This window comes from Danio rerio, chromosome 21 (genome assembly GCF_049306965.1).
Source record: "Danio rerio strain Tuebingen ecotype United States chromosome 21, GRCz12tu, whole genome shotgun sequence".
Classification (NCBI taxonomy): Eukaryota; Metazoa; Chordata; class Actinopteri; order Cypriniformes; family Danionidae; genus Danio; species Danio rerio.
In genome coordinates this window covers 22,538,490-22,551,235 of record NC_133196.1, presented here as the reverse complement: position 1 = coordinate 22,551,235, position 12,746 = coordinate 22,538,490, and the positions used below count along the sequence as shown (strand labels likewise).

Genomic DNA, 12,746 nt, shown 5'->3' with positions numbered 1-12,746 from the left:
TTGAAACACCCAGGCAGGTGTGTAAAGGCAAGTTGGAGCTAAACCCTGGAGGGACACCGGCCCTCCAGGACCAGGATTGGTGACCCCTGCTTTAAATGCTAATGAGGTGCTGCTCACCCCACCCCTTTCTAAGCCTGCATCCCAAATAGCTGATAATGACCCATTGTTAATGTAGAAAGACCAGCACAGCTCACACACAGCACTCAAACAAGCCTCATGCTTTTGCTGACTTTTTCCTGTATGACTGAAATGAAGTATTAGTTTCCACGTTTGGAGGACATAATCTAAAATCATTTATATAATTTATCATTGCAGCCCACAATTATGAATTTAATATGTATTCAAACAAACATTTATACATTTAAACATTTATACATTTAAAAAGTGGCACTGCTGTATTCAACAAATGCTAAGCTACACAGTCTGTTCTGTTTAGTGTATAAACCACAACAAATCAAGTTAAGCCATCTTTATTTCTTAACATAGATAAGGAAAAGAGAAAAAAAATCTTTAGCAATATTTTAGATTGTGAAACATTCGCAAAAAAGTAGTGGTAGAATGCTACTTTAGTTTTACTAAAATAAATACTGATTCAGTTTAGTGTATTAAAAAAAGTCACTCTTGAAGTTCAGTTCAGTTTCATTCAGATCAGTTTAATACAACACCACACTGAACAAACACAGTTCTGCACGTGAGAGAAAGATGATCTGATTTTTAACACAAGTGAATTGAAGCTGGCTTTTTTATCTGTAATCAAATAAAACAAACAAGTATTCTTTATTTAAAAAGTACATGCATCTTTCACACAAATTGTAGGTATTGCTACATCCTTTAAATGAAATTTTGATATGAATCCAGTTTTGAATTGTCATAAAGCAGTCTGTGGAAAAAATGTTTTGCACACTTAGACAAGTTTTTGCCCACTCTTTCAGGGATATTCCCTTCATTTATAAAACTAATATGTTGTGTAGTGTGCCATTATCGGCGTTAATTTGCTGCGTTAACACAGGACTCTTATCGGGCGATAAAAAAATATCGCTGTTAAACTATTCTTAAAGTTGGGTTGGGATCTGGGTCTATTCTACGCAAACTATGAACATTTCATTCATGCCCCCATGACAAACTGGGGTATTAGACGCAAATAAGGAATAAGGACTGGAGAGAGTCATATGGAATTTAATAACGCACACCAAATAGAAAATAGTAATAATAAATCCGCATTTTGCGATGTGTCAGCCACATGTGTGGATCTTGTCGGAAAATATGGCGAAAAGTCCTACATGACGGTAATAGTTTGATTGCGGAGTTTACTTTAATAATGCCACTAATATAAGCATACTCCACATGTCTTAATTCTATTTCTGTTTAGTTCAGTTATTACTTTAGTCGGATTAAGGTAATCAAAAATCGTTTGGAGCTTATGTAGGCCTACAGTTTGAAATTCATGTTTAACTGAATCAACAGTTAGTAAACACTAGCACATCTTATTGAACATCATTTATTTTCATCACCAATTATCATAGTGGAACAGATTCTTAAGCAGTTTGTGATGCATTTAAAAAACAGGAGATGAGCCCCTGGTCTAAAGCGCCACCTGGCTTGAGAAACCCTTGCTCAAAGACTTACTTTTAGTCCTTATTTGGGTAGCACACATATTCTGAATGCCCTTGGTAGAAAACAAATAAGCCATTTTAATCTACATTAATCGAGATTCAGTCCAAGATTACAGTGAGATTAATCTAGGTTAAAAAAGTAATCTATGCCCACCTATAGTAATTACCTACTGTAACTAAAGTTCAATATCACTTTAATGTCATAATGTGACGTCCATACAATGTCAAAGGCTAACATCATAAGCAAAAATTCATTTTGACGTTGAAGTCTAACCTCAAACTGACATTAGGTTCTGACGTCAACTTGATTTTCATATACAACCAAAATTCAAGGTTAGTCTGACATTGGAGTCTAATGTCAATTTTACGCCTGTGTGACGTCTGGTGTCTGCTGGGTACATGTAAAAATTTGTACTGTAAATAACCAGGATATCACTACTATAATTTACACCTCTTGATCTCTCCCTCCAGGACGGCTTTACTCCTCTAGCAGTAGCTCTTCAGCAGGGTCACGAAAATGTGGTGGCGCTCCTGATAAATTATGGCACCAAAGGAAAAGTGCGTCTGCCGGCTCTACATATCGCAGCACGAAACGACGACACACGCACCGCTGCCGTACTCCTCCAGAACGACCCAAACCCAGATGTCCTCAGCAAAGTATGTGTGCTTCTGCAGGATTACGCATCATGACTCACTGAGCTCAGTGCAGCCACTCTTGGCTTGTAATTGCAGTGATGAGTATGTGACAAGATAAACAGAACTGACTTTGTTTAGATATCCGTCAGCGTAGGTGTTTTTGTTTTGTACATATACTGAATCAATGAAATGCTACACTCTATTCCGACAGACCGGATTTACCCCTCTCCACATCGCAGCTCATTATGAGAATCTCAGTGTCGCGCAGCTTTTGTTAAACAGGGGAGCCAATGTGAACTTCACACCCAAGGTCAGTTCAACTCTAATGTTAAATGCTGCTTTATAATAGATAGACTACTTGCACAATTTCTTACTTTGTCTTTTTTATTGAAGAATGGCATCACTCCATTACATATCGCTTCCAGGAGAGGGAATGTGATTATGGTGCGGCTGCTGTTGGACAGAGGAGCTCAGATTGATGCCAAGACAAAGGTAAGGCATCCATTAGCGATCTTCAAAATATTACCATAACCAAATAGTCTGCAGTTTGCAGTGTTAAACTGATAAATATTTCGTCCCACTTTTAGTTAGATGTCCTAATATCTATACAATAACAATGTAAATGTTTGTATTGAATATACAGTAAGAGCAGTTCATATAAAGTGTGTTTGAAATGTGTTTGTTAAATGTAATAATTGTGAAATAAAATTCTATAAAGTGCTTTGTCTAGTAACTAAAAATTAAGTTTAAGAACTTAAATTACCAAAAATATTAAATAAAATAAAGAAATATAAATTAAAATTAAATTAACACAGTATATTTTAAACCAAATACATTAATATGAATGACAAAAACACCACAAAAGTACTTTAAAACTGAAAATATAAAAATAGATGTGAATTCAAAATATGAATGATATCGTTAATCTGTACTAAGATGCCTATATAGACCAGTTTGAGGGAGGTAAACAAAAACATGGACCCATTGTATTTTCTGTTTTACATTTTTAATTTCTATAGCTTCACATAATCTAAAAAGAGCCACATATTAATAAATAAATAATGATAGCTGTTTTAACATTGCCGTATGTTTAAATTGCCTCTTGTTACAGTTATCAGATAGTTTGACAACAAGCAGGAAAGGTTCATGGACTAATGACATCTCCACATTGAAATGGTATATATGGGACAAAGACAAAAATGGGTCCTAAAATATATGTTGCAAAACATTAACAGTGTTTCAGTCACCAGCAATCTAGCTACTGCGAATCGCTGGAGAGCTACAATTCTGCCACCTAACGGACTACAAATCACAACATGCACCCCGCACACACACCAGTTCCTAATTTCATGTGATTGCAAACACTCACTGCTGAAGCTGCTCAAGGAATCATTACACAGACTATTTATACACCACATTTGCTCATACACATTGCTGATTGTTTGTTTGTTTGTTTTGTTGGTTAAAATTAACCTGTAACTTTTACGTACCATTTTCATTTCCTCGTCTAGCCGTGCTTTTTGATTCTTGTGTTTTATGACCTTTACTCCAAGCCTTGTTAATAGTTTAACTTGCCTTTATCCGATTTTGCCTGTTAATTGACGTCGACTTCTGGATTTACTGTATGAACCTGATTGCTGCTGTGTTGACTGTTGCCTGTCTGACCATTCTGTTGAATAAATCTGCATTTGGATTCACTCCTCTGTGAAAGCCTCCTTCAGTTACAGTTTTTTGTAATATGATTTAAAGAAGACACCCACTAACGACTAACAATATTTCAGCATATTATGACATCACCCATATTTTGTCGTCATTTTCACAAAAGATATGTAAAACATAAATAAGACGCTCGAATTTAATGTGATTCTATGTACGTAAAAAAGTAATTTTAGTCCATTTAATTTGAATCAAACACCAAAAATGGTACTTGGCATGTCAGTATGTGTTTTATATATATTAATAATAATTAATTCATTCATTCTTTTTCCTTTAGCTTAGTCTTTTTATTTATCTGGGGTCGCCACAGTGGAATGAACTGCCAACTATTCTAGCATATGTTGTACACAGCTGATGCTTTTCCAACTGCAAACCAGTACTGGGAAACACCCACACACACCTATTCACACACATACACTACGGCCAATTTAGTTTTATTCAATTCACCTATACTGCATGTCTTTGTTCTGTGAGGGGAAACCGGAGCACCTGGAGGAAACCCATGCGAACACAGGGAGAACATGCAAACACACAGAAATGCCAACTGACCCTGCCAGGACTCGAACCAGCAACCTTCTAGCTGTGAGGTGACAGTGCTAACCACTGAGCCACCGTGTCGCCCCATTAATAATAATGCTAATAATAATAATAAAAATAATAATGTATTTTATTGTATTGTTATTGGGTGATATTATTGATATTTAATGTACAGTATATATTTATTTACAGTATTTATTTATTTATATGAGAAATTAAAAGCCAAAATGAGACTGATTGAACATTATAAAGTTAGATCTGTTTTTTTTTTCAGTAAATTACAAAATAAAATCTAAAAAGATAAATTGGTTGGTTTAATGGCTAACTAGCAACCGTAATCATATCTCACAATGACATTATTTACTGTCTGAGATATAAAAAATCACGCGGCTGAGACTGCTGAATCTGACTTATTTAAGTCTGGCTTGTGGAGAATGACCTAGTTTACTTCCTCTTGGGAAAAACAGGTATTTTCTCTTTGTGACAACTTGCTGTTTTAATGGTATGCTTTCATACACATATAAAAAATGACAGACAATGCTGCTCACGTAGATATTTGGCTGATAAATTCGTCATACAGAGGATTTCTACAAAGTCATATATTTTTTTACATAATCTGCAGGATGAGCTGACGCCGCTGCATTGTGCAGCCCGTAACGGCCATGTTCGTGTGGTGGAGATCCTGCTTGACCAGGGAGCACCTCTTCAGGCCAAAACCAAGGTAAAGATCCAATGGTTTGATAGGATGTCACTAGTCACAGTTTCCTGGTCCAAAAGCTTTATCAGTTGGCAAATGTTGGTAATATTTTATGCTCACAGTGTGTCAAATTCTGTTGGAAAATCATAATTGTAATGTTTATATCCAAGCACAGATGGTGTAGACAGTGATTCATCTTTAATAAATGGTTATAATATTGGTGCCTGGAATACAGCAAAATCAAGGACTGTAGTGAATACAATGATTTAGTAAAATATTCACTTCAATGTGCTGAAAAACACTCAGTTTTAATGGATTATACTATTAATATCATTACAAACATCACAAATCATTCAAGTATAACCATTAAAACCAGGATATTGAATAGTTTCAAGTGTGTTTCAAGACTTATTTTAAGGTGATTTACTAGTATTAACACAACACGAATTGAAGAATCATTTTTTTCCAAGTTTTAAGGTAAAGTTTACATTTTAACCTTAATAATTTCATAACAAACTTTAGAACTATCTATCTATAAGATCTATGATGGTTTCTATTGTTTATATTATAAATAATATATAATATATATAATATATTTGTTTTTTAAATGTCTATTTCTATCTTGGCATTATTGTAATCACGCAGATCAATTTCTAATAATGTGTTCCCCCTTTTAGAACGGTCTTTCTCCCATCCACATGGCAGCACAGGGCGATCACATGGACTGCGTGAGGCAGCTGCTGCAATACAACGCAGAGATTGATGACATCACTCTGGACCACCTTACCCCACTGCATGTTGCAGCACACTGTGGGCACCACCGCATGGTCAAGGTGCTTCTGGACAAAGGGGCAAAAGCTAATGCCCGCGCTCTGGTTAGTGCATCTGTCCTTTTCTCTCTGCTGTTTTTTGTTTTTTCTTGTTTATTATATAGAGTTGAAGTCAGATATTAGCCCCACTGTGTATTTATTTCCCCAATTTCTGAAGATTTAATCAACACATTTCTAAACTTAATATTTTTAACTAATTTCTAATAACTGATTTCTTTTATTTTTGCCATGATGACAGTAAATAATATTTTACTTGATATTTTTCAAGATGCTATTACTCAGATCAATGTGCAGTTTAAAGGCTCAACTAGGTCAACTAGGCAAGTTTGGGTTACTAGGAAAATCATTGTATAAAGATGGTTTGTTCTGTAACAATTGAAAACAAATATTAGAGGACTAAAAATATTGACCTTCAAATGTTTGTAAAAAAACTGCTTTTATTCTAGCTGAAATAAAGCAAATGAGACTTTCTCAAGAAGAAAAAATATTATAGGAAATACTGTAAAAAATCCTTGCTCTGGGAAGTATTTGGGAAATATTTGAAACTTTAACTATATAAATAAATAACTATTAACTATGATGTTTACTTCAACAAACTTTTAATATGCTGTTTGTAATGTAGTTGTGACATTTAAAAGGGTTAAGGAATCCAAAATATATTCATTCAGAATAAGGCTATAAATTTGAATTGTACAAAGCAGCCAAATAGTGACAATTGGTCCCCAAACTTAAGTATTACTATTAAATATTACCTCAAGCTGATGTAAAAATGGCTGTGATAGCATCTAAAAACAAAGACAGAACAAACCATCATTATACAATAACTTGCCTAAATACCATAACCTGCATAGTTATCTTAATTAACCTTGTTAATCCTTTAAATGTCACTTTAGGCTGTATAGAAGTGTCTTGAAAAATATCTAGTCAAATTTTATTTACTGTCATCATTTCTGACTTCAACTGTATTTATATATTTGATGTTGATGTAATTATTTTAGTTAATAAATGTGTTCACTGCTGAACTTTGTTACTTTATAATATACTAGTTGAATTTTTGGTGTCTTTCAGAATGGATTTACTCCGTTACACATTGCTTGCAAGAAGAACCACATGCGATCCATGGACCTTCTGTTGAAGCATTCGGCATCTCTAGAGGCTGTGACTGAGGTCAGATTACTCTCCGCCTGTCACTTTGATGGATAACCTCTATTCACATTGCACCAGCTACGCCTTTAGCTTGACCCTTGAAGAAAATAGAAAGCCCATGTAGGTAGGAACAGTGACATCTTAAAGATTTTCGACATATTAGTGTTACTATTTTTCTGTTCAAAACTCCTCAATTGCAGTCCTGCAATTTCTTCTGAAAACACTGTTTATAATAATATCAATTTAAATAGTTGATGCATAAGGTATACTCAAGGTAACAGTGTGTTGTATTGATGTCCGAGAGATGCTTTTTCATTCACACCTAATATAAAGTAATGTGTAATTTTTTTATTATAATTTTTTTCCCCAAATGGTCACATCAACATGATACTCAGAAAACTGTAAACCAGCATAACTTAAGGCTGACATAACTTTAAAACACATGCAGATATTTTTTTGGGATGTTACCAAAGTATCTGGGTTGTTGCTAGATTATCAGATATGGTTGCGGCTGGAAGTTAATAACAATTTTTTTATATTATTTATTAAATTTCCAGTAATTGTATTGTATTAACGCCTAGCCCCACCCAAACCCTAAACTCAACTGTCACATTAATGTAATGTAAGTAGTTACCAAGTATTATTTATGTTATTTATTAAATTACCCAATAAAATTAAAGATGTTTTTTAACGTCTACTCCTACCCTAACCCTAAACCCAACTGTCACAGTACTGAAAAAAATGTAATTATTGTTATTCATTCATTCATTCATTCATTCATTCATTCATTCATTCATTCATTCATTCATTCCTTTTTCTTCGGCTTAGTCCCTTTATTTATCATAGGTCGCCACAACGGAATGAACTGCCAACTTATCCAGCATATGTTTTACACAGCAGATGCCCTTCCAGCCGCACTAGGAAACACCCATATATAACACGCATTTACACACATACACTACAGCCAATTTAGCTTACCCAATTCACCTACAGCACAAGTCTTTGGACTGTGGGGTAAACTGGAGCACCTGGGGGAAACCCATGTGAACACAGGGAGAACATGCAAACTCCACACAGAAACGCCAACTGAACCAGCCAGGACTCGAACCAGCGACCTTCTTGCTGTGAGGCGACAGTGCTAACCGCTGAGCCATCATGCCACCATTATTGTTATACAGTGTCACAAAAATGATGCTATATTGATGTGGTCATCTGCAGCTGTATCCTATCTAGTCTTTACAAAGTATCAGAATCATGAACTGTAAAGGCTCCACCCTCCTCTTCTTACATGTCTTTGCTTCTACCCTTAAAAGTGCATTTACAGTGTAACATTATAACATAATAGATATTTTGAGTTGAATCTGTACAGAATCAAAATCTTGTAAAAGGCTGAACACAAGATATAATCACAATACGACCACTTTAATGCAGTTATTTAGCATAGACATATTAATTTGCTTAAAAGAACAATCGTAAGGAAAAAAAATCATTTGTTACATCATTTAAACGTCACATAATTTATTTATTTTGGTCACTTTTTATACTTTATAGTAATCAAAAAAGGCTAAAGAGAAATGTGTCAAAGTTTCCACAAAATTGTTAGCAGTAAACCTTTTCTAATTTGAATATTATTCTAAAAAACAATATTGGAATTATTTCTGAAGAATCACGTTAGTGCTGAAAATGTAACCATATATATTAGACCATATATATATATATATATATATATATATATATATATATATATATATATATATATATATATATATATATATATATATATATATATATATATATATCTCATATTTTTAATTATTATATTCAATTATATTAATATTAAATACCATACACATATTCAGCGGTTCAGCTATGACTCATTAAACAAACATTTTATTTGATGAATTTATTTATTTTTTGTCTTTTAGTCGGGTCTGACTCCTCTTCATGTAGCTGCGTTCATGGGTCATCTCAACATAGTAAAGAGTCTCCTTCAGAGAGGAGCTTCGCCCAACGCATCTAATGTGGTAAGACTCGTGTAATTTGTTTAGCACCTCAGAGTTATCGAACAGCCAAATCCTGGCGGCAGAGCTATCCTGCTTTACAAACAGTCTAACATCTTTAGCAGCGATTATGGCAGTGATCACAGTTTCCTTTTCAGAACTGACTGTATTTAAATGCTGTTTTAGAAAGTGGAGACCCCTCTGCACATGGCTGCCAGAGCGGGGCATTGTGAAGTGGCTCAGTTCCTGCTACAAAACAATGCACAGGTGGATGCCAAAGCTAAGGTATGCCAGACATGCAAGATGTTTTATCTTCATTTAAATGCTTTTGTTTGAACAATCTCATGATACCTCTTTCACTTGCTTTCTGTTCACAGGATGATCAAACCCCCCTACACTGTGCCGCTCGAATGGGACATAAGGAGTTGGTGAAGCTGCTCATGGAACATAAGGCCAATCCAGATTCGGCCACCACGGCAGGACACACTCCTTTGCACATCGCTGCCCGCGAGGGACATGCTCAAACCACACGCATTCTGCTTGACGAAAATGCACAACAAACCAAAATGACCAAGGTTCCTGCATCTCAATTAACTTTCACTAAACCCTTCCTGAAAAGAAAGTTGTGTAGACAGACCTAGATTTGAACTAGGCGGGTATATAATTTTTTCTGCTATCAAAGTGAAACGGCATCTTGAACAAGGCAGAATGTTGTTGATTTTGTCTATCTGGATGGGATTGGATGGTTGGATAACTGGTCTTTTGCTATTGATGGATCTTATCTGCACTCATGTTAGTAAATACATAACCACACAGTAGAAGAAGATGGATGGAATGTTATTTTGAGCTATTTTAAGGATTATGAAGGCACTTTATAATGTACTCAAAATATTTGTGTCTGTTGAAACAACTTTTATAAATGTAATGCACAATAAATAGTTTAAAAACTTACATTTTGTAAACTTTAAGTTAGCAGTCAAGTTTGCTTTGTTACTTGGCTCTTGTTACTTGGCTTGTTACTTGGCTCTCTAAGGGTGCTTTCACACCTACACTTTTGTTTCGGAACATATCTCGTTTGCCCAGTTAGCGCGATATTCGATTGGCATATGTGAATAGGGCAATCGCGCTCTGTTCCGCGCCAAAGTAATCGCTCCGAGATCGCTTGAATGAGGTGGTCTCGGATCGATTGAAACGAACCCTAGAGCGGTTCGATTGCAGTGAGAAAGCGGTCCAATCCAAGCGCGGTTATACCACAGTGTTTTATGGATATGTAATAGGCTTACGGCTATATGAAGAGAGAATTATGAGTAGGGCGGGAAGTTTCGCGAGTCTCCGGATGCCCGCAAACGAGTGATGATCTCCCGGTAATCTCGCGTCTCTCTCCCGGTCCTCAAATAGGCATCGTCGCGCACCCTTCTCACCCCGCCCCACCGCATCTCTCCTCAGACACGTCACGCGCGCACACCCAGTCAATCACCACCAAACCACCACCTCTCCTGACAGCTGAGCGGGACTCTGCAAAATAAACCCTGACACTCTGACCAATGTGAGGAGAGTTTACTCGCACGTGACTTGTTTTAGCTCTTTTAGTCCGATTAGAAACTTTGCAGTGTGAAAGCGAACCGCTCCAAGAGCAAAGAGCAACAATGTAACAATTTTAATCTCTGTTTCGGAACAACTGAATCGATTCACAGGTGTGAAAGCACCCTCAAACAGCGGTTCCCTAACTTTTAAGCCTGCGACCTAACGTAATCACCCCAGTGGTCGCAAAAAAATTTAAAGGCTGATGGCTTTTTTTTGTATATAGTTTTTTTTAATATAACTATTAACTAATATTTTTTTCTTCTGTAAGTTACAGATAAAATATGGTAATTCTAATAGTTTAATAAAGTGAATTTGATTTTTGGAAAGCACCAAGTGACCATCCCTTAATGTCCCGCATCTCCCCTGAGGGGTCCAAACCCTCACTTTGGGAACCACTGCTCTAGAATACTTGATTCTGATTGGTCCATCACAAAATTCTTAAGATTTTATTATCAGATAACAGCTGCTAAAAGGAATATTAAAGGCTCATCATATGTATTTAGTATATGTTAGTCTGTCATGACACTTTTTTGACTATTTTGCAAACTTTATGTTTAGAGTTAGTAAATTATTACAGATCAGATCAATGTTTGTGTCCCATTGTTTACTTTTGTGGTAAGTAGCCTTGTAATAAGCTGTATAATGTACATGTACGTAGGTGTTGTTTTAGCAGATTAAAGCCCTTCAGTCTTATACAATAGCCTATTAACCTGTCTGGCTTTATTTTGCAAGAGCAATTGCCTCTTATGTCTTACTTAACAATGGGTAATTCACTTTTTTTTTTTTTATAGGTAATATTTTAAAGTAACCCAGCAAGCATTTTTTGTTTTTAAAAGATGTCTAATTGATGTTTAATAGACGTCTAAACATAGTCGTCTTGGCTAAAACAAGGCTATATTTGGCTAGACTTGTCATCAAATAAACAGAATTGAATGACTACACACATAAAGTCTGTCTAATCTGTCTGTTTGATGACTAGTCAAGTTTTGGGCTATTCTTAGATGTATTTAGATTTTTACTGACAGCCCAAGTTTAGCCTTGTTTTAGCCAAGCTGTCTACATTTTGATGTCTATTAGACGTCTATTAACCACAAAATTGTTGGCTGGGAACTGAAACAAAATTGTGCTGTAAGAAATCCTAAATAATATGTTTTATTAAAAGGTCCACTAATAATCTTCATCTAAACTTTTTGTTTCCTGCATTATCTTACAGAAAGGATTTACCCCTCTACATGTAGCATGTAAATATGGAAAAGTGGATGTGGCGGAGCTGCTTTTGGAACGAGGGGCCAATCCCAATGCAGCTGGAAAGGTAATTTATTAAGACAAACCTCTGATATCTCAGTCCTCATTTTCTAATATTAGCTGACTGAGGACATGTGTCTTTTTTCTTCCTTCTCAGAATGGTTTGACCCCTTTGCACGTGGCCGTGCATCACAACAACCTTGATGTAGTCAAGCTGCTGGTCAGCAAGGGTGGCTCTCCGCACAGCACGGCGAGAGTAAGATACATAAATGCACCTCTTAATGTCTTGAATATTCTGAGCTGCTGATACCAGTCCATTTCACCCTATTAAAAGAAATAATGTCGCTTTTACTTTTCTGCTTTTGGACAGAACGGCTACACAGCCCTGCATATCGCAGCCAAGCAGAACCAACTAGAGGTGGCGAGCAGTTTGCTGCAGTATGGAGCTAATGCCAACTCAGAGTCATTACAGGGCATCACCCCGCTTCATTTGGCATCACAGGAGGGACAACCTGACATGGTGGCACTGCTCATCTCCAAACAGGCCAATGTTAATCTAGGCAACAAGGTGATGTGGTGTTTAGGTTTTGATTAATTGATATTCAGTTAAGTCAATAAACAAATGTAAAACGGCAAGGGAGTCATTTAATTTAGTTTAGTTTATTTATTTATAAAGCACAATAAAACAACTGTCGTTGACGATTGTGCTGGACAAACCTAAAAACAAATGATCAAAAAACAG

The 12,746-nt window shown here is 35.9% G+C and overlaps 1 protein-coding gene across 50 annotated transcripts in view; it reads left to right on the top strand.

Annotated features, from left to right (window-relative positions):
* The window catches only part of ank1b (ankyrin 1, erythrocytic b), a 129,145-nt gene that overhangs the window by 68,020 nt on the left and 48,379 nt on the right, over positions 1-12,746 (top strand). For all 50 annotated transcript variants that reach the window (XR_012396747.1, XR_012396746.1, XR_012396744.1 and 47 more), the window contains 12 exons: positions 2,085-2,270; positions 2,461-2,559; positions 2,643-2,741; positions 5,125-5,223; positions 5,877-6,074; positions 7,098-7,196; positions 9,101-9,199; positions 9,362-9,460; positions 9,553-9,750; positions 11,973-12,071; positions 12,162-12,260; positions 12,375-12,572. Coding sequence is in view for 32 of the 50 variants with exons in the window: in XM_073935275.1 (XP_073791376.1) it covers positions 2,085-2,270; positions 2,461-2,559; positions 2,643-2,741; positions 5,125-5,223; positions 5,877-6,074; positions 7,098-7,196; positions 9,101-9,199; positions 9,362-9,460; positions 9,553-9,750; positions 11,973-12,071; positions 12,162-12,260; positions 12,375-12,572 (1,572 nt within the window). In the remaining 18 variants the exon portion in view is untranslated. The remainder of the gene's footprint in view (positions 1-2,084; positions 2,271-2,460; positions 2,560-2,642; positions 2,742-5,124; positions 5,224-5,876; positions 6,075-7,097; positions 7,197-9,100; positions 9,200-9,361; positions 9,461-9,552; positions 9,751-11,972; positions 12,072-12,161; positions 12,261-12,374; positions 12,573-12,746) is intronic.